Below are 21,719 nucleotides of genomic sequence, written 5' to 3'. Positions count from 1 at the left end.
TAAATAAATAGCTTAAATAACTTAAATGTCCAAACTGAAGGACAAATCATGTTTTATTTAGAACTGTGGAAAAATGAGATTTCCCTTCTACCTCTTTGAAAGCACACTTCTACTGAAGCATCTTACATCTCTACCAGATATTTCTCAGGGTTAGTTGCAAGTATGATGACTTCCACTCCTGAGCGTAGGGAGGCGCCGAATCCCAACCCAACTGGGTTCAAAACTGGCGAAGAAAAAAGTGACAGGCGGCGTTTACAAGTCAAAGTCCGGACTGCAGATGTGTAGTAGACGTTAAAAAGTCAGTCCTTCGTTTAAGGGCAGATGAACTTCGTCATGGAGGAGCAGAATAAAAAGGTTCTGTGTGTCGGCTTGGTTTGTCTCGACATCATCAGTGTGGTGGATAAATATCCTGAAGAAGACACTGACAGCAGGTTAGCTGACAGATTTATACTGACACAACGGTTACCTTGAATATAGCTGGACAGCTCACAAGTTAATGCCAGCTATAATTTTTTCCCCTCTTGGGCCTAAGCTAACAGAAACGACAACTTTCTTGTTAATCGTCATACCTGCATTCTTCCCTATCGGGCTAACGTAACAATTTAAGAATAAGGGGCGTGTGCCGAATTGCGACAACTTTGTAGGGATTAAGTTCACGAGCCATACAATGAAATACACACATACTCTTTCCCATATAAAGTTATGGGAAAGAGTAGTTTATACTAGACTGAGAGCTGAAGTTAGCATTTGTAAACAGCATTTCACAACAGCAGTTTAGGCTGTTCTACAGATGCAGTATTTGCTTTGAGAATTCTTATAGAGAAGTACAAAGAAGGTCAGAAGGACGTGCTTTATGTTTTTGTAGACTTAGAAAAAGCATATGACAGGGTGCCTAGAGAGGAACTCTGGTATTGTGTGAGGAAATCTGGCGTGGCAGAGAAGTGTTAGGCTGGGGCAGGACATGTATGCTAGCTGTGAGACAGTGGTGAGGTGTGCTGTAGGGGTAACAGAAGTTCTAGATTGAGGTGGTGCTTCATCGGGGATCAGCTCTGAGCCCCCTCTTGTTTGTAATGGCGACGGACAGGCTGACAGATGAGGTTAGTCGGGAGTCTCCATGGATCTTGATGTTTGCAGATGACATTGTAATCTGTAGTGAGAGCAGAGAACAGGTTGAGAAAAATTCAGATAGGTGGAGGTATGCTCTGGAAAAGAGAGGAATGAAGGTTAGTTGCAGCAAGACAGAGTATAAGTGTGTGAATGAGAGGAACTCGGGTGGTACAGTTAGGCTACAGGGAGTGGAAATCAAGAAGTTAGAGGATTTCAGGTACTTGGGGCCAACAGTCCAGAGCAACGGAGAGTGTGGAAAAGAGGTAATGAAACAGCTTCAAACAGGTTGGAATGGGTGGAGAAAAGTTTCAGTGGTAATATGCGATAAAAGACTATCAGCCAGAATGAAAGCAAAGGTGTACAAGATTGTGGTGGTGAGACCAGCAATGCCTAGAAACAGGCCTAGAGGCCTAGAAACAGTTACAATGTCGAAAAGACAAGAGGCAGGGCTAGAGGTCGAGAGTGGGAGTGACCAGGATGGATAGGATCAGGAATGAGTCTATCAGAGGACCAGCACATTTTAAATGTTTTGGAGAAAAGGTCAGAGAAGCCAGACTGAAGTAGTTGGGTCATGTACAGAGGAGGGATAGTGAGTATATTGATAGACGGTTGCTGGAATTGGAGCTGCCAGGCAGGAGGTGTAGAGGAAGACCAAGAGAAGATTTATGGACGTAGTGAGAGAGGATATGAAGGTAGTTGGTGTGAGAGAGGAGGATACAGGGAATAGGGTTAGATGGAGAAGGTTGATTTGCTGTGGCGACTCCTGAAGGGAAAAGCAGACAGGAGAGGAAGAAGAAGAAGAGGAAGGGCTAACATAACAGCAGGTTAGCTATTATTCTATGTTGAAACAGGTTACCTTACACCATAACTGAAGAACATACACAGACAACAAAATGTGATAACAGATGAAGGTGAAAGCTGAGCCTGATCTAAGTACATTGTGAAAAGTCACTGGTTTTAACACAACACCCACTGTTTTTCCATTGACAACCAATGCATGAAACTTTCAGAAAGCGAAAGTAAAATCTACAAAAAAAAATACTTATGATGATACTTGGTTGTACAGGAAACAATAAGTATAAAATTTCTAGTTCCTCACCTTTACAGGTTGTGTAAGTGAGGAAGAAATGAAAACTCCCCACTACATTTTGGTGTCAGTTTCAGACTTACAGATAAAAAGATGGAACAGGAAGCTTTTTTCTTAACAATGGCTTGCGGGGGTCACATTTATTTGTTCAGAATGTTAGAATGGATTTACAGTCTACCTCAACACGCAGTATCACACTCCTTTTAACACTGACAATCTTTGGTTCAAGATGACGTAGAGTAGTGCCATGTAGAGGTCATGATGGGCACCATCCCGGACGCTAGCTCATGTTCAGCTTGTGACAGTTTTGTTACAGTCTCTTTGTCCCTGCAGGTGTTTGTCGCAGCGTTGGCAGCGAGGTGGGAATGCTTCCAACACCTGCACTGTACTTTCACTGCTGGGGTCATCCTGTGCCTTCTTGGGCTCTCTGTCTGCTGGTGCTGTGGCTGAGTGAGTAATGATCAGTATATTTATCAAAATAGCAAGTACTGGTCAATACATTTTTTGTGAACAGCAGTACGGCTTCATGCCTAGAAAGACTTCTACAGATGGAGTATTTGTGTCGAGAATGCTAATAGAGAAGTACAGAGAAGGCCAGAGGGACCTGCATTGTGTTTTTGTAGACCTAAAAAAAGCATATGACAGGGTGCCAAGAGAGGAGCTCTGGTATTGTATGAGGAAGTCTGGAGTGGCGGAGAAGTATGTTAAACTGGTGCAGGACATGTATGCTAGCTGTGAGACAGTGATGAGGTGTGCTAACAGAGAAGTTCAAGGTGGAAGTGGGACTCCATCAGAGATCAGCTCTGAGCCCCTTCTTGTTCGCAATGGTGATAGACAGGCTGACAGATGAGGTTAGTCAGGAATCTCCATGACTATGATGTTTGCAGATGACATTGTGATCTGTAGTGAGAGCAGAAAACAGGTAGAGGAAAATCTAGAGAGGAGGAGGTATGCTCTGGAAAGTAGAGGAACGAAAGTTAGTCGCAGCTAGACAGAGTATAAGTGTGTGAATGAGAGGAACTCGGGTGGAACGTTGAGGCTACAGGGAGTGGAGATCAAGAAGCTGCAGGATTTCAGGTACTTGGGGTCAACAGTCCAGAGCAACGGAGAGCGTGGAATAGAGGTGATGAGACGGGTCCAAGCAGGTTGGAATGGGTGGAGAAAAGTGTCGAGGGTACTATGTGATAGAAGACAATCGGCCAGAATGAAATGAAAGGTGTACAAGACAGTGGTGAGACCAGTGATGCTATATGGACTAGAAACAGTTACAATGATGAAGAGACAGGAAGCAGAACTAGAGGTTGCAGAGATGAAGATGTTGAGGTTCTCTTTGGGAGTGACCAGGATGGATAGGATCAGGAATGAATCTATCAGAGGAACAGAGAAGGTCAGAGAAGCCAGTCTGAGATGGTCTGGTCATGTACAAAGGAGGGATAGAGAATATATTGGTATGCGGATGCTTGAATTGGAGTTGCCAGGCAAGAGGTCTCGAGGAAGACCACACAGAAGATTTATGGACGTAGTGAGAGAGGATATGAAGGTAGTTGGTGTGAGAGAGGAGGATACAGAGAATAGGGTTAGATGGAGAAAGTTGATTCACTGTGGCGACCCCTGATGGGAAAAGCCAACATATGTATTGATATGTCAATGTGTACATTTCTACAGTAAAGTTGATCATTGTTTATATACATAAAATGATGATTGATCAATATATTATATCCTATGTTTTTGTATTTTGTATGTATTTTGAATCTTGCCTTGCTTCTGATTTCTGTTGTGCATCAACTCTTTTATATCATAAAGGGACAAATGTGAACTTTTGTCTCATGACACATCTCTTTTGTGAGTCAATGACTTAAGATGACTCATTTACTGCTTCCATTAATACTAGTATTTTTAAGTCTCAATACATATACTTTCACCAACTGCTACTAATCCAACAATAGTAATGGAATGTACCATATGTATTGTAGACGTTTTTGCTGTCACTTATATTTTAGAGATGTGATTTTATGTTGTGTTTTAATTACCTTTCAGTTTCACAGCTTATGATTATGGAATAAAACATCAAATAATGATGGTATTATAGGATTATGGTGTAGATAATTGGAAAATATTATTTATTAAAAATAAAATACTAATTTTATGCTTGAGGACCAAGGACAGTCTCCTAACCATATGTTTTCACTTGAGAGTTCAGATGAGATGTCAGTTTTACTGACTATTCTCTTAGTGCTTGAAGTGTTACATAGTTTTTACTCTGTTTTAGTAGTTTTATTTTGAGAGGTTTTGAAGATATAATACACTGTCCTCTTATAGTTTTATTTTGGAGGACAGTGGAGATGTGAAACAGTTTCCTGTCATATAGTTTTATTTTGGAGGACTTTCACAAGTTACACATCGACGTATCTCTGGTGTCGGAGCACGCTCAGTGCACCGCTCCATCGTCTTTGGTTATCAGCAACATCAGCACAGGAAGCCGCACCATCCTGCACATGAACAGGTGCGTGTGTGTGTGCGTGCGTGGATGGGCTTGTGTTTTTTCATACTTTTCCTGTGTCTTTCCATAATTTTTTCTGTTTCAGGGTCATTTGCATTATCATGGATCTGCTGTTTGGTGCATTATCATGGATATGCCGTTTGGTTATCACTTTCACAGACACCGCTTCATTTTGGCCAGAAAAAACACACTAATCTGCTCTCGTGATTTTATTTTGGAGGGAAGATAAAGCCATTTCCTGTTTTTGCCTGTCAGTTTCATAGTGAGCGACTTCTTGCGGCACATGATTGATATCTCGGCAGTGACCTGGCAGGTCAAAGGTCAGACCCCAAGTGCTTGTTGTGTGGTTTGTCCACGCAGCGGGTCTCGAACCGTCGTTCTTTACGACACGTAAGACAAGTCGACGGCTAGGCAAGTCACAGTGACAAAACACACCACTTTGTCAGAGTGTTTCTCCTTCCTGAGCATTGAAAAACCAAATTTTAATTAAGAGAAAAAAATGTAGGTCACTTAAAATCTTCCTAGCTCTGCTGGTTTTGATCCATCCAGGGTTCCAGTGTCGTCACTATTAGCTTAAATGATCTTCTTTTTTGTTTTGAGCGTGAGTGTTGATCATGTGAGATATATTGCTATCCAGTCAGGATTTATTGACCCTGATTTAAAACAAACTTGTCAAGTGTAATTAGCGTTGGTTCCCACTTGGGAATTCTCATTCCTGAATTAAGGGTTTAACTTGAAGATGCATCTATCAATAACCGATCATGACAGATAGACCGTTCTGGAACTGTTCATTTCATAACGGTGCAGTAGGAACTTTCTGCTCATCAATCAAATTTCTCTGTGGAAATGTTATCCCTGACCTGTGGCTCAGACTCTGTGGTCCATGAATCAAAGCTTTGGAACTGTTGTTTTGAACCTGTGACACTAGATCTCTAGTTCTGGTCCCATGGTGATAGAACAGTCACTTTTACATGTGATCTTGTCAGTACAGTTCTGCATCTGTCCTCTTACTTCTTTAGTTCTGGACCCATGGTTCTGTAGCCATGATTTAAAAGCTACAATGTTTTCAGATGTGCCTTTTAATCTATGGTTCTCAGATTTTTCTGGTTGATGTGCACATTTTACAAGGCATGAATCAGAAGGTAGAGTAAGAAGTTTTTAAGTATTAAATGGCTTCTAGTTCAGTCTGTGTTTGACAGATTAGTTTTGTTGAGAATCTCACTGGAACCCTATCATTAGACAGAGCGCCTTTTCCTTATCAGATCAAAATGTCTTTTAAAGCTTAAGCTCCACCCATTTGGAATGTGCATGAAGGTAAATGAAACCCTCTGGTGTTGTGTGAAAGCTGTTTGACATTTCGCCCGAAAGGAGCATGAAACACCTGATCCTGATCAATACCCTGATTCTGGTCTAATATCAAACTGCAGCGTGAAGCAGAAGGGTCATTGTGGGAGCACCAGGCCTTTGGAGCTGCCCATCTGATCTCATTCTCTAAGTGCCAATGCCCCTTTCGCCTCAAGTCCATCTCATCACTTTTATTTCAAGAAATTAAATGCTCAATATTCCCGACCATACGTTGATGCTTTCATATCTGTGTGTTCAGTGCAGGGTCAGGGAGGATTGATCCGTCTTGGTCACATTGTTAAACAACAGTGCTTAGTTAATAAAATGAGAACGTTTTAAATTTATTATTATGATAGTTCACTGTTAAGTAGTTATTTCTTTCTTTTGAAGTCTGCCTATGTTTCTTTGTTTGTTTATTTTTTTCCGCACTACTTCCTTTGTAAAGACTAAACTATACTTGGGTTTTCCCCAGTCTCCCATTCATTTTGCTTCAAAATGGACCTTGTAAACTGGGCACATGGACAGGAAAGTACTTGTTATGATGCGCCTCGTCTTAAATTTGTGAGACTGCAGTGGTTGAGGGGGTAATTTGTTGCTTGTTCCTGTAATTTCTATCAACCTTTAATGAACTTGAAATATGATCATGAATCACACCATTCATAATCTTCTACTATATGGATTATTTAAAATGATACAGCTTGATTCATAATCTTACAGATACAACATATGTTGTCTGATTTAGATAAAGACTGAAGATACGAGTTTAATAATTTGATATTTTGTATGATCCTAGAACAGCCTGTTTTTCAAATATAACTGCGGGAGGGAGAGGTGGAAGATAGAAATAGGAAATAGATATGAAGGAATACAGAAAAGGAAGCACCATCATTTAATTTAGAAAAGGAGGCATAGATAAATAGGGGGAATAGAGAAAAAGGTTGAAAAGCAGTTTGATGAGCTGTGAAGGATATAGTGGTTAAGGCTAGAACTATGCAGAAGAGGAATTTAGAATGGGAGGATGAAATTAAACAGATGAGTATGGGAAATGTTGTGTGTTTGGTTTTTGTGTTTGTTGTCTGATGAGGGCAGTGACTCCACTTCCTGACTCTCAGGAACCTCCCTGACGTCACAGTGGATGATTTCTCTAAAGTCGACTTCAGTCAGTTCAAGTGGATCCATTGGGAGGTGAGTGACATCCGAGTATGACAGATTATTGACAGATTAAAACGACAAACCCGCCCACACAGGCATCTCATCAGCTTTACTGAGTCATGGCACCAAACTCTACTGAACCTATTTACTGAGACTTAAAAGATAAATCATACATCCCTTTTCAAAAGTATTGTAACAAAATGAATAATCTTTATATACCCTGTCTATTTATTAACCCAAAATCTTTTAAATTTGACAAATTTCAGTTACCTAAAGGACTAAAAAATCTTGCCCTGAAAAGGTTGACTCAAATACCTTGCCGTGAATTGATTCATAAGAACTCAATTTGAACAAGTTTACTTTTTCCAAAATCTTGACTTCACCTGACCTGAAAAACCTAAATAAACAAACTTAATTTAACTAACTCCACTTACATTTGCACAACAGTATGCAGACAGAAGAGAGAAGCACGGTATTAAGCTCTTTATCTCCACAGGGTCGAAATGCAGAGGAACAGATGAAGATGATCGAGCGGGTGAGGCTGTACAACACCCAGTTACCAAAGCATCAACAAATCACCATCTCTGTGGAGATTGAAAAGACCAGGGAGTCGTTGTACCAGCTATTTCCCCTGGCTGACGTGGTATTTTTTTCCTCGGGTCTTGTATAACCAATCTGTCACAGTATGCAACATTAGACCCAGTTTGTCCGCTTGTGTCTCCAGGTCTTTGTCAGTAAAGATGTGGCTCGTCACTTTGGTTTCCAGTCAGCTGAAGCAGCTCTGAGAGGACTTTATAGCCGGGTCAGGCAGGGGTGAGTGGAGGTCAAAAGTCAGGTTGTGAAGTAGGAGGGACTTTTACCCCTTTATGGACCTGAAATATCTTTTTGGCCTGTTTTTGTGTAACCCCTATTTCTGGGACCAGTTTAATAGGAGAAGGGTTCCTTGTGAAATCCTGTGAGCCTGATAAGCAGTTTGGAGAATGGACAAACGTCACCTGATGGATTTGACGCTTTCACACTAACTTAAAAGAACATCTCCAGGCATATTTGATTTGCCTGACAAATTGAACTTCTGTACTTATCCTGACAAACATATCTTAATATGACCCATTTTATCTGTCACCACAAACACCCATTCACAAAACAAACCTAAAAACGCTTGAATCAAGTTGGCTCACTTCCCTAAATCCAAAAAGCTCTGTTAAGGGGACATACAGTTTGACTTGGCACTTCTCCTTCTACAGGGCCACCCTGATATGTGCCTGGGCAGAAAAAGGAGCTGACGCTATGGGTCCTGATGGATCTGTCGTCCACTCTGATGCTTTTCCGCCTGAGGCTCTGGTTGACACTCTGGGAGCTGGAGACACATTCAATGCTGCCGTCATCCACACACTTTCCAATGGTAAAACTCAATTTCTATCTAACAATGCTTCATCGCTATATCTTTGCAATTGCCCTCTTCTTTTTCAAGCGGATTCAGAAGTTTTGGAAGTTAAAATTTCAAATGTTGGTGTCCGCAGGTGGCACCTTACAGGAAGCTCTGACGTTTGGGTGCAGAATCGCCGGCAGGAAGTGCGGGATAAACGGCTATGACGACATCATCAAAGATTTACAGTGAATGTTTAGTGTTTCAGATATACAGTAAATTTGCTTAGAGAAGCTAGGTAATGTTTTGACATTTTGGTTTATTGATGCTGATACTGTAATTAATTCATATTTAAATAATTATACTTGAAGTTTCATTGAGATTGTAATGAACATGTTTATTATCTGTGCAATTTACTCTTGAAACCAATATATACACAATTATCACATTCTCTCTTCTCAACTGATATTGACCTCAGGTCAATTAAAATGACCATTAATTATTTATAGTGGTATTACAAACTCATCGATACCTTTTTTTTCTTCACTGTTTCATGAATGAATGCTAGGTAAGTGATGGCCAGTAAGAAATGTGATAAAATAATGACCGTGAGGTCACAAGAAAGAATGACTTTTCCATGAATGAATATTCATATGATGACAACAATATTCCAAATGTGCTGAATAACAGTCTGCAGTGACTTTTAAATAAATCCAGTGATTCACTGAATCACTAAGAATATCAAGAACCTTCTTCTTGGCATTGGTTTATGATGAAAAATGGGAAAAAAGCTGAAATATCAACATTGGCTTATGATGCAGATCTTTGTTGCTCATGTTGTGTTCAGTTGTTTGCCAGGGAGTGACTTCAGGGTTACAATACAGTTGCTAAACACATACGAATTTTTGTGAAATGGTGATGTTTACTTAGGCCACCTCTTGACAAAAAAGGATTACTTAACTCATGTTTAGATATGTTCATAAATTAAATATCGGTTTCTGGTCATTTCATCATAATTAATTTAACTTTTTTGGATGTATAGGTTTTTTTTTCTGTTTTAGCTCACTTTGTCGTCATTCTGCTTCGTATCTTAACTAATTTTCAATATTTTTAGGCACTTAAATGTCACTTAAGCCATTTACTAGTGTTGTTGGAAGACTAAATGGTTATTAGATGACAGTAAGCCCCCTGACTCTGGGTTAGGTGTTTCATGAAGTCATCAAGGCACTTCTGGTATAGAATGTGGATCAATGATTTCATAAAAAACAATGGCTATTGGTTATAATAATGAATAATAATCAAACGACTAATGCAAACATTGATTCACAAAGGTGTCTCTTTCTGTCTTCCTCTCTCACACACTATCTGTCCGTCCATCACTGTCTATACTTCTCTCTCCAGGACAGGCCAGCGTCACTAATTGTCCTTTCAGACTTTCTGTGTTGATCCCAGAAAGACAATGAAGTTTATGTGTTTGTGTGTATGTTTGTCCCAGTTTACAGTTTCAGGTGCACATCCTTCAAAAACACTGCCATATTAATATTTACATTGTCATTGTTTTATTCACACGACACCCTATTCACACGGTTGTATCTACACAAAGTTGTATATATTTACATTGTGTGCACTTTACAATGTAGACAGAGCGGCTGGTGTCTCACTCCTCACTGCCTCCTATCATTTCTCTCAGGCCTTTGCTGAAGTGAAGATTTGCTCCGATCACGATGAATCCCTGTGGTGAAACCAGAGTTGAAACCGGCACTCAGTATTGGCACAGTGCAGGACACATTTCAAAATCTCATACAATCAGCCATTTAAGACTCTTAGGGCAGAAGATCTTGACTGTCAGTTCTGACAAAAGAACTGGATAAATGCTCCTGTGGCGAACATTAGAATGGGGCCTAATTTTATGCAACACGAGACCAAAAGTTTTCATCTCTACTGATGAATTTCCAACTAAAAAAAAAAATCTCCAGGATAGATTGTTTAAAATCTAAACAAAATCCAGAAACATTAAGTTTGAGACACATGTGATAAACTTTAAAAGCTAGTCAAAAAATGCAAGCAACATACAAACATTCAAACATACAAACATTCAACATTCATGAATATATCCATGTTAAATATTACTTACAATGGATATTTTAAATTCTGAAATATAGTATGTGTCTCACTATGCTGGTTGCTGATATGTCAAGAAGATGCTAATATAGCTGCTATCGCAAGCAAATTGGGCAAACAAAGAAGGGATAGCTAGCGGCCAGGGTGAGCATCAACTTTACACGGTTTTCACTTATGAATGCATATTGTTGTCATATGCATCATATCTCAGGCTTTTGCTCATGTGCAGTTAGCTTTATATAAAAAAGTTACAACATATTATCAGTTTGGTTCAAGAACAGCCAAAACTGTATGACAAGCAACAGGATTCTAAGATGATGCTAATCTGACTGATACAATGCTAAGAGCTACTAGTGTCAGTTTATGGTCTAATAGTTGTTGTATTTATACGCTGCCCCTGCCGACTTGACATATAGGGAGAAAATTGAATGTCAAATTGAAACATTGCATAAAATTTTTGATTTTATGATTTTTTTCTTCATGAATGTATTATATATATATATATGTATATTGATCACAGGGTGTTAATGGCTAGTGAAAAATGAAACAAGACTTACATTGTGATATTCAACAACTTCCTCAATAAAGTTCACCCCATCAGCCAAGGGGATCCGAACTCCTCTCTTTGTCCATTCTGAACACACACACACACACACACACACACACACACACACACACACACACACACACACACACACACACACACACACACGTATGCAAAATTCAGTGAAACATTACAACAAAACAGTATTTGCGTCACACGCATGTCACATTTTTAGATTGGTAACCCATCATTTCTTCTTACTATTGATCAGTGGAACCACAGACATTTGCAGCATTGTCTTAAGGGGAGCCTGCAGAGGAATCAGCTGATGGATGGATGGATAGAAGACAGACAGACGGAGGGACACATCAGAGATGAAGGTTATGTTCAAAATGGTAAAGGATCAATTACTATCTTGATATGCAGCAGCTTTAGAAATGTCTTCTTTTATTGGCAGCACATCCATCATTTATGGAATGCCCTTCCAATACTGAACAAAGTGGCATGTCAGAAAAGGGCCTAAAATGAAAACAATGCCATTGGCTTATAAATTGATGCACAGGAGTGCATATAATTTAAATTGTTGACCAAAAGAATGATGGCCCCATTCCGATAACAACGAGGAGCATCAAATGAAAGTGTATGTGTGAATCATCAAAATGATGATGTTCTCTTATTTGCATGGGTTTTCTTGAGTTTCAGTGAGATGAGTTTCTTCCAGACCCCAGTGCATTATGGAATTTTTTCTCCCCTACGACTAATTTTTTACAGTTGTTTTGCTAACTGTTCACCTGGCAACACAAAATAAATTTGAAATTGGAAATGCTAGAGACATGACTCATGGACAAACAAAATCTTACTGCCAGAGATTCCAGAGCTGATTGGTTGGAGAAGATTTTGAACCTGAAAAAGAGTCAAAAGAAATATTTCAGCCTGACTGTTTTCAGATGAATCCTGAAAATCCTGCAGATTTCATGCCCAAACTCAGCCAAGACTGACAAGCTATAGTGATTTAATTTGTTTGCGAGATGGTTTCCTGTATATATTTGTATACATATACGTTTGTGTACCTGCGGAGGTCAGCATGAACAGATAGACGTTTTTCTTTCATTGAAACTTTGGCATTAAACTTGGCTTCCTGTGAATGGCAAAAATACAAGTTTTCAGTTTGAGTCTTAAAACAATAGGAGTCTGGGTTTATCAAGATCATCATGTGTTCAAAAACAGTAGAAACCAAAGATTATCTTGTTTCAGTGGCTAATTGTCTTCTGGAAACTCAAAGATAGGGTTGTGTGAGTAAATGTTTTCCTCTTATATAATGCATTCATCACCTCGTGGTTTTTAAGTGCTTTCACTTTACACTGATTCACACTCACTACTCTTGTGTGTGTGTGTGTTTACCATGGTCATGCTGCTGAGCTGGACTGACTGTTGACCAGGAGGCATCAATATCACCTTGACGATGGCCGTCATGTAAACGGTGGCACCTGATGTCTTTATGGTGGTTTTAGGTGGCGAGTTGACAGCGAGTTGCAGACAGAAAGGAGCATCAACCAGGGCCGGGTTCTTATATCAAACACAGATAAAGAAAAATTTTACAATGAGCAGATCTATAACCCTGAGCCGTGTATTGAGATTATACTAAATATTACCCTGTTTTGCTGCTTGTAGTGCATTTGTTGCATCTAGAGTTTTTTTTTAACCTACTTTTTGACCGTTTCTTCTTGTTTGTTTCCAGCATTGTTTACACTATCTCACTATTCATGTCTCTGCAAGTTAATTTTTTTTTGTTTTTGACTGCTGGCTTTTAGGGGGGATCATAGGGTGTTATAGCTTGATAACCATTCATTTTTGTCAACCACCCACCAGCATCATAATGGCTCCAAAGTAGGTGGTTTTCAACAGCATCGCGAGATCTTTTGGCATCTGGAACACAAAATCATGGAGTTCAGTGTCTTGCTTATTCTGGCTCAGGTTACATGGTCAATGGTATTCACCCTTTCATTCTTGATGTCCATTTCGAAGACTCCAGCTTTGAAGTAAGAAAACATGCCGCTATCGAAGAAGTACTCGGACAGCGCGAGATACACCATCCTGTCGTACTCTCTGATGGAAGGCTCAGTGGCGGCATTTGCCAGCGTGTTATTCTCATCAGCCAGGTTGTAGAACATCCCCTGAATGGCCCAAATGCAAAATTATCTGGCCGTCTCAAGAGTCATGGCAGAATGTTAAGAGCACTATATACCTACCCTGAAGTTCATGTCGAGACTCTTGGATGTCACTACCGGATCGCTGATAAGGGAATAATCAATCCCAAGGTAGCCATCAACCTCTGACTTCACCGGTATCGACTCTAACATCGAGTTCACGTGGACCAGAGCCGAGTGGTTCAGAGCTGGACAGATCTGAACCAGTGTGTTGAAAGAGAATGTTCAGGGTGAGAATGAGATGGGTGACACGGGAAAAGTTTAGCAAAAGACAGATGGCTAAAATGGGAAGAATGGAGGACCTTCTGGTTGAGCACGTAGCGCATGCCTGTTGTTAGAAACTTGGCCAGGAAATCATAAACCCTCCTGAGAAAAAAAAAAAACATCAGCTGACTGGCTGAAAAGTTAATATGACATTTAAAAAAAAAAACACTACTTAAACATTTATGATGTCTTATAATCAGAATTTAGGCTTTTATAAAACCTTGTGCTTTCATAGGGAACAGAGGTTTTTATATCATGAGTCAATGGAAGCGCTTTTACCAGCCAAAATTGAGCATATCCTACCCAAGTGTTCCGCTAAACTTTGCATTCATTTGGGAAATGTTCGCATCACAAGTTATATTGTTGATCTTTAGGCGTCCTTGGTCATCACGGATCATGGTCAGAGTTGTGTTGATGTTCACGCCAGCTGCTGTGGCGTTGATGTTTCCTGTATCATAACTGATATAGAAGCAGATGATGTATCTTGGTTAGTGACATTCAGTCTGATGGCCAACACTGAGGTTTTGGAGTTTCCAGACGGTAACTGACAAGAACCAGTAGAGGATCTTCCGGTAGAAACTCAGAGCGATTGATGAGTTCTGGACGTCAAACAGCAAACCGACATCTGGCAGGAAGCGAAGGTCTGCGTGTGCCAGATCCAAGTCCATAATTTTCACACTGACAGAAGAGAGAGGAAAGTTAGAAAACTGGAATTTTCATTTCATATCATCCTGTTAATGACATATCAAAAACCATTATCCTTCATGCCGATAACTATAATAATAAGTATATAATAATTGAAGAATGATAAATTAATCTCAAATAACATAAACTCAAATCACGGTATCATCAGTGAACCAACGAATAGTTTATCTCTTTATTCAAATCATTCTGACATCTGATATCTTTCTGTTCCCCAATTACAGCTGGGATAGGCTCGAGCTGTATGACCCTGAGTACATGATAGAATATAGATAATGAATGAATGGATAAATAATATTCTTTGAGGCATATTTGAAATGAACTTAGATCATTCCTGGCTAATACTCTCACTGACTATCAGACATCTGACTCAAAAAAAATTCTAAGATTGCCAACAAAAATGAAATTTTACAAGCGATTCACAGAAGACAAACAGCATAAATATGTGTGTGTGTGTGCACTCCTACTCATTGATGGTATATTGGAAGCGTCCCTCCTTGCCCTTCATCTCTGGCATGCTGATGTTACTGAGCTCCTCTTCAACAAACTTCTCTGTCTCTGACAACACTGGACACAAGCACACACTTATGTTTGTATTAAAAGAAACAACACACAAATCACAGAGAACAAAAATAATCTGTATTACCATATACAAGGTGAAGCAAAAAACACATTTTTTGTGTGTAGAGACATCAAAATTAGATCAGAATTAGAGATTGAATTTGGGTATCATGAACACCTACACATTCCCAGTCCTTTGTCAGTGATACGGATTTTGCAGCCAGCTCTATCGGTGGCGTCCATGACGCTAAACATCAAGGCGGCGAGGAGGAGTGAAAGCAGACAGGAAGTCATCCTGATCTTCAAATTCCCTGTATAATTGTGAAGAAGATTCAAATCTGTTGAAAGAAAAAAAAAAAAATCGGGCGACAAAAAAATGATTTTTCTTTGTCAATGTTGATTTTTAACTGAATTTTTTTAATCGCTTCTCTGAACGTTTTTCTTCAAGTTTCTAGCTATAGCTTCAATTTTCAAAGTTGTGAAAGGAGTCTGAGTGTTGTACTGACAAAACATAAAACAAATGAAAAACATCAGGACAGTTTACAGTTTAAAATGTTGACATCGAGTGATGCATGACTGAGACATTAGCTGCTGCTTTTCCTTTTTCCTCAGGAGTCCTCAAGTTGCTTCAAGTCAAGTGATTGTAAATTCCCTCACAATCCAAACTTTGTAATGCTATTAGCTATTGGAAGGGAGAAGAGCTAATATGTTCCTTAAATAATATTGATTTTTTTGCCAGCTTCTCTGAGCCAGTCTTGGGGAAAACATAGATGAGCATCAATTTGAAAAAGAAAAAAAAAGAAAAAAGAAAAAAGACATAGATGAGAAACAGACATAACTATATATCAGGTTGTATAAAAAAATCTGATTTAAATTCAGAATTACATTCAAAAACAACAACAACAACAAATGGGAAACAACAGCAGAACAACATACCCGGAATTTCCAATGATGCGAATGTCAGTATTCGGAAAACAATTTTAATTAATTGGCTGGCAACTTAAAAACTGCACCATATATAAGTCAGCCTTGGTCCTAAACTTGATGTCCTCATCGGATGTCCTTATACTGATATCACAACCTATCGTCAATCTGTCATCAACCTGCAAGAAACATTAGTGTCGACCCATGAATGTGCATATCGCAATGTAATTGAATATTTCACTTTAGAATACTATCAAAGGATAGGGAAATGTTTGCAAAGGCGTATGTGCCTGTGGGTCGTCTTATATTTGCTGAAAGGTCGAAGAGTTTAATCGGAAAGGCTGGTGGGGAAAGAACACAGCCTCCTGCTTGGGCTGGAACTAAAACACCTTAAAGACCAAACATTTACATCCGCATGTTTTCGCAGCTTGTCTGAATGGTCGTAGGAACCAATTGTAAACATGGAGCTTCCAGCATCCCTGAGGTCAAAATGTCTCGACGAATTTGGGACATGTGTGTGTGTGTGTGTGTGTGTATTCTTCCCCCTCCTCAACCCACTCCATAATGGCAAATAAGAGAACTTATAAGAACATCCTGTTATTGTTTCAGATGATACACACGAATGTACACACCGTGCTGTGTCCTCCAGACAAACATGGCTGACTTGAACGACAGTAACCCCCGTTTCACAACCAGCCGCTTCCCGACCTGCTCCCTTCACCACTACCCCCACCTGCTCTATACATCCACATCTCGGCAGCAGGGTTGGTGGTGTCTGTGAGGTCTATAATATCCTCTTAACAGCTAAGACGCAATAAATGTCTCAACTCATTAAATTCTATTAAATTCTATATAAATTCTCAACTCATCTAAATTCTCATTAAATTCTGTCTATAGTTATTATGAAATATTTTTTGCATAAATATGAAAAATAAATCATTAACTAAATCAATTAGCAAATAAAATTTGCAAATAAATTTTTACTGAATAAATGTAAAATGTTGTGATAAAAAAATCAATAGATAAGACAACTTGAATGAGTTATTGAAATACTATACATATATGCAGTGGGGAGAACAAGTATTTGATACGCTGCTGATTTTTCAGCTTTTCCACTTACAAAGCATGTAGAGTTCTGCCTTTTTTATCATAGGTACTTTTCAACTGTGACTGACGGAATCTAAATAAAAAATCCTGGAAAATCACAGATTATATATGATGAAAATGACAGAACTCTACATGTTTTGGAAGTCGGAAAAGTCTGTCAAATACTTGTTCACCCCACTGTAAATGTACATATATACACACAAATTTGTGTGTTCTGTGTGTATTTTAGCTCACAGTGATGTCCAATAAATTTTGATTTAACCTGATCAAGATAGCATTTCAGCCTCAGAAACCTCTTATCAAGAAGACGAATTTGAAAAGTCAGCTTTTAGCATTTGACATAAAATGTCTCCTCTATTTGAGGGCAATATCTGTATTGAAGTCAGCGGTCAGAAGTTAAATTAAAGTCTCTGACACTGAGACAACAAACTGCATTTCACCAAGCATCAACTTGTAAACAACATTCAGATCCAGCATGTTGTATAGATACAAAAAATTGATGTGATGTTTGACTATAGATTATTAATCGGTGATGTTTTTAAGTGATCAAATGTTTAATGAAATATACCGATGTTTTTGGCAAAAATAAAATGTTCACACTTTAATATCGTCCTTTTTCGTCATCAGGCTGGGTCTTTCGATGGCCACATCCTGAAGTTTGCTGTTTATTCCTTGGATCAATAATTTCGCCGGATCAATCATTTGACATCATGGGATTTCAAATGATCACGAATCCCCTTGTCTGGATGACACTGATGGCCTGATCAATCACGTCTAAATCATGTTTTTAGGCTCAATCTGCAGATTGTTTTGTGTCAAAGAGGTTCACATCATATAATTAGGATGATTAAAGGTCACGTTAGTTATTTTGTTTTGGGTTTTCTCTATTTGAGCTTCTCTGGAAAAGAAATATTGACATTATCCTTCAAGCACACTCACCCCTGCCTTTGACCTTTGACCTCCAGTAACTCATCAGCTGGGTCGTGTTTGTGGGCAGAGTGGATTGGGGGGTCTAAACTGGATGGTGTGTGTGTGTGTGTGTGTGTGTGTGTGCGTGTTGCGGGGTATGTAATGGCAGAGGCACCCCCTCGGCTGGACGGAGAGGCCGCAAACACGCACATACACACATCGAGTCTGTAATCTGTGTTAATTAAAGCTCAGCAGTAACATCATGTAGCGCCACCCACATGTGGACAGCTGGCTAACCGCTACCATCTGATTAAAAAGCTACAGTTGCAGCGGCAGATTGAAGCTCACGCCTGGCGACCTTTGCCCCACCCTATGGCCCCCCGATCAGGACAATTTAGAAAGATGCTCTCAAACTCCATCCCGCTGAAACAGGAAGCAGTCAGTTCAGGGTTCTGCTGGTGTTGGAATACAATGTGACCATTGTGACCAATGTATCAATAATGTACTGGAGAGCATTATCAAAATGTTGCAGATAAATGATTTAAACCTGTGGTCCCCAAACTACGGCCCGGGGGCCAGATACGGCCCGCCTCCACATTTTGCCCGGCCCCTGAACAATACCAGAGATGCATTATGATTTCTTTTTTTTCATTCTGGCCACGTAATCGTGACTTGTACATGCACAGAACGTAACATTCTATTCCACCCTTCTGCAGTCTGTGCCTTATCTGAAACCTCTCCCTCAAAAAAAAATCCTGGACGGGGTAAAATGACACGGAATAACGGCGAAAAGATTATGTAAGAGAAAAATAGATTCAGAATGCGGGGTATTTAACCTGGTAGGTGTATTTAACTTGGTAGGTGTTGGTATCAGTTTGGTTTCATAGCCTGCTTGCTTTCTGGTTTCCACAGTGAATTTGATATGAGAGAGCTGCAAACAGTTGTGTCTACAAGAAATTTAATATTTCTTGGTTATTTGGTTATTGTTTATTTCATAAATAGTGTTTTTTATTTCATTGATAATGTTGTTATTAATTTTCTGATTTTCTTCCTCTCAAGATCCCAGAAAGGGTTACTTTTCGGTTATGTGTGGCTTTCTGGAAAATAATAAATGTTTATATTTAGACACCTCTGCGATCGTCATACTTTTTGTTAAAAACTGTCCCGGCCCCCTGGGAAAAGTTATTTGGCCCTGGCAGAAAAAAAAGTTTGGGGACCCCTGGTTTAAATATTTAACATCACAAAAATCCTTTGATGGGTCTTGTTCTATCAGGTGGAAATTCTACTATTACTTAATTCTGAACTTAATTGCAGAAGTCTGTACTTGAGAACAAAACTAGACAGTAGAATTAAGCAATGGGAGATGAATATCAGTTAAGAGAAAGAATCAGTGATGAAGATATGTGTCCTCGATGAGCAAAACCACCTCGAAGAAATGCAAAATGGGTTTCCGCCTCTGATTGCGATTCAGTTCAGGACCCGGCTGAGGAAGAGGCACAGGATGTAACCAGGTTGCTGCTGACATTTAAAAGTTTACAGTTTAGAATGCTGGGGAAACCACAAATGATGAGTCTTCTCCTGCAACGCCAGATTTGGTACATGTAGAGCTGCGGCTGCCTGGCCCGGGCCGCATGCCTCAAACCACATTAAACAGACCTCTGTTTGATCACGGTCTGTTCCCGAAGAGCTTTTTAATGAAACCTGACTTAAGTATCAACTCCGGGAAAGAATCGTCAGAGATTCCACCTCAGAGAAAGAAGCTCCTTCAGGCGTCACGCTGGGTCTGGACATAATTGTCTCCTTGTGGTTTGTGTGTTTAGACTGTCTTAAACCTCGGGAGACAGTTTTCTACCTTAAATTAACTAAAGGAAAACTTCTGAAAAATCTTTGGACTGGTATCATTCCACCTTTATGTTTTGACTGTTGAGCTCGCTCACCCTCCCCATCCTTAGATGATCATTTAACCACAAAACCTGCTTGTCAGGTACAAATTGGTGACCACTGGCCCAACATGCGTACAACTGAAAAATTGGCAAGAAATAAAGGAATAATACTGAAAAAAATAACCAAAACCACATGATCTCGAAATGTAAATTGAAGAAATATAGCAAGTTTTGGAAATAATCAATGAATCATCAAAATGAATAAGAAAGTAGATTTGAAAATTAACTATCTTAACTATCTAACTATCCCTAAAAATCTGAAATAAGTCAAATTAAGGGAAAGGAAAAAATAAACTGAAAATAGCAAGACATTACATTACACTGAAAAATGAACCAAAAAAAAAAAAAAACCATACCTGAAAAATACCTGAAATTGAGAAAAACAGTTACAAGAAAAAGGCTTTGACAAAAAAGAGGAATACAAGACACAGTGACATACATTTCTTGTTATTACAATGTTATAGAAAAAAAATTGTTAAGAGATGTGATTCTGTCAACATTGACAATGAAATCCTTTTGAATGACTCCTGAAATAGTACTGGCTGATTTTTCTGTTATCTCACATGTTTTATTTATTTTAAAAAGAAGAAGAAGAAGAAGAAGAAGAAGAAGAAGAAGAAGAAGAAGAAGAAGAAGAAGAAGAAGAAGAAGAAGAAGAAGAAGAAGAAGACAGCAAAGTCTCACTGGCTGTTTCTGAATGTTAGCCTTAAACTTTTAGGATTTTTTTTTTGGTGTTTGTGTTTGTTCTATTTTTTTTTTTTTTGCAAAGAAGGAAAGGTCATATCAAAGTCCAGCAACCGCCTGTGGGAAAGGAGCAAATGTTCAATAAAAGAGAGGAAACTCACTGATCAGCAGACGAAGGAAGGAGAACTTCTGGTGGTTCTAATGGTTCTGTGGTTGCTATGCTCAGTCCTCTGAAACTCTCTCTCGCTCTCTCTTATGCTCTCTGTCTCCCAGGGGTCTGGCTCCTCCCTCCTCCTCTATCGGACAAATGCAAAAGGTTATCTATTATGAACTTCCATGTTTTGGATTCTAGAGATTTTTATTAAACACTCCCAAAGCAGTTTTCAGTTTTCAAATGGTCGCTTTTCATCTTAAAAAAAAAGGGAAAGAAAAAAAAAAGAAGTGACATACTTTCACAGTTTCATGCCAGATGCCCCAGCTGAGGTCACTGTGGGGTGCCCTCTGGGAAAATCAAAGCTTTCCAGGAATTTCAAGGGGTTGCCGTGATTGTCCTCACATGGGTAACAACTAAATGATGAGTATTCAAGCTGGGAGTCCTGGGGTTACCGTGGCAACACACTGATGAATACAGTGGTATTCCTCTTTAGAGCAGCAAACAAAAAACACCTTAAGTTAACCGGACCAAATCAAGGAAGATCATTAAACCTTATCACCTCGATATTCCTCACTAGTTTAAAGCATTTTCCATAGATGAGCAAAACTCTTGAACAGATATCGTCAATTTCTGACCGTGCTGTATTTTAAGTGGACAATCCTAAAAGAAAGAAAAAAAAAAAAATATCCATCATTACGGATAACGGAAACCACTCTTTGCTTAGTCGATCGTGGTTTGAATAAGCACGTCATTTTCTTGAGAGGGATTCATCTTAGTTTTGATCATCTCTGCTTGGTATTGCGGAGAAAGCCTGGGATTATGTCACAAAGATGAACACAAATTAAGATCATTCAAGTCATGTCCCGTCAGGGGGGGTAGCAAGATGTTGGGTCGGTTTTTTTTTTTTGTTTAAAAATGAGAAGATTATAGATAACCAATAATATGGTAACTTGAGTCGTGTTGAATAAAATTAAAACGAGTAACAAAAAAAAAAAAAAAGCAAAAAGCGAGAAATTATCCGTGCCCCGGAAGTACAATGCACT

At 39.2% G+C, this 21,719-nt stretch overlaps 2 protein-coding genes across 6 annotated transcripts; one reads left to right on the top strand and one right to left on the bottom strand.

The window, feature by feature from the left end:
- The first annotated feature begins 253 nt into the window (after positions 1 to 253).
- On the top strand, positions 254 to 11,379 carry khk (ketohexokinase). 4 transcript variants are annotated; one of them, XM_086150212.1, is made up of 9 exons: positions 254 to 431; positions 2,528 to 2,644; positions 4,563 to 4,697; positions 4,950 to 5,084; positions 7,151 to 7,223; positions 7,687 to 7,833; positions 7,915 to 8,003; positions 8,435 to 8,592; positions 8,711 to 11,379. In XM_086150212.1, exons 1-9 carry the CDS (start codon positions 322 to 324, stop codon positions 8,806 to 8,808), a joined length of 1,062 nt encoding a protein of 353 aa, XP_086006338.1. In that variant the 5' UTR covers positions 254 to 321; the 3' UTR covers positions 8,809 to 11,379. The 4 variants fall into 4 exon arrangements, with proteins under 4 accessions (XP_086006338.1, XP_086006340.1, XP_086006339.1 ...); XM_086150214.1 differs by lacking the exon at positions 4,563 to 4,697; XM_086150213.1 differs by lacking the exon at positions 4,950 to 5,084.
- pltp (phospholipid transfer protein) lies at positions 10,093 to 20,823 on the bottom strand. 2 transcript variants are annotated; one of them, XM_086150210.1, is made up of 15 exons: positions 20,684 to 20,823; positions 15,138 to 15,293; positions 14,862 to 14,961; positions 14,242 to 14,370; positions 13,996 to 14,151; positions 13,731 to 13,794; positions 13,471 to 13,626; positions 13,219 to 13,395; positions 13,088 to 13,147; positions 12,623 to 12,787; positions 12,292 to 12,359; positions 12,082 to 12,124; positions 11,483 to 11,546; positions 11,235 to 11,311; positions 10,093 to 10,288 (listed from the first exon to the last, which is right to left on the bottom strand). In XM_086150210.1, the coding sequence occupies exons 2-15, from the start codon at positions 15,247 to 15,249 to the stop codon at positions 10,214 to 10,216; spliced, it is 1,446 nt and encodes a 481-aa protein (XP_086006336.1). In that variant the 5' UTR covers positions 15,250 to 15,293; positions 20,684 to 20,823; the 3' UTR covers positions 10,093 to 10,213. The 2 variants fall into 2 exon arrangements, with proteins under 2 accessions (XP_086006336.1, XP_086006337.1); XM_086150211.1 differs by having other exon boundaries at positions 15,138 to 15,266; positions 20,684 to 20,784.
- Between the last annotated feature and the right edge of the window lie 896 nt (positions 20,824 to 21,719).

The sequence above is a fragment of the Fistularia commersonii genome, chromosome 7 (assembly GCF_037954325.1).
Source record: "Fistularia commersonii isolate RoL2024-O1a breed Wild chromosome 7, RoL_Fcom_v1.0, whole genome shotgun sequence".
In the NCBI taxonomy this organism is placed as follows: domain Eukaryota; kingdom Metazoa; phylum Chordata; class Actinopteri; order Syngnathiformes; family Fistulariidae; genus Fistularia; species Fistularia commersonii.
Note: the sequence above shows the minus strand (reverse complement) of the source record. Positions and strands in the feature narration are given on the sequence as shown.

Bases quoted from the DNA above. Each gene is read 5' to 3' on its own strand.
- khk (XM_086150212.1), top strand. From the start codon at position 322: ATGAACTTCGTCATGGAGGAGCAGAATAAAAAGGTTCTGTGTGTCGGC. The intron at 432-2,527 runs GTTAGCTGACAG...TTGTCCCTGCAG, and splicing joins GAAGAAGACACTGACAGCAG to GTGTTTGTCGCAGCGTTGGC. The intron at 8,593-8,710 runs GTAAAACTCAAT...TGGTGTCCGCAG, and splicing joins CATCCACACACTTTCCAATG to GTGGCACCTTACAGGAAGCT.
- pltp (XM_086150210.1), bottom strand. From the start codon at position 15,249: ATGACTTCCTGTCTGCTTTCACTCCTCCTCGCCGCCTTGATGTTTAGC. The intron at 14,962-15,137 runs GTAGGTGTTCAT...GCTTGTGTCCAG, and splicing joins TGACAAAGGACTGGGAATGT to TGTTGTCAGAGACAGAGAAG. The intron at 10,289-11,234 runs GTAAGTCTTGTT...GTTTCACCACAG, and splicing joins AAGTTGTTGAATATCACAAT to GGATTCATCGTGATCGGAGC.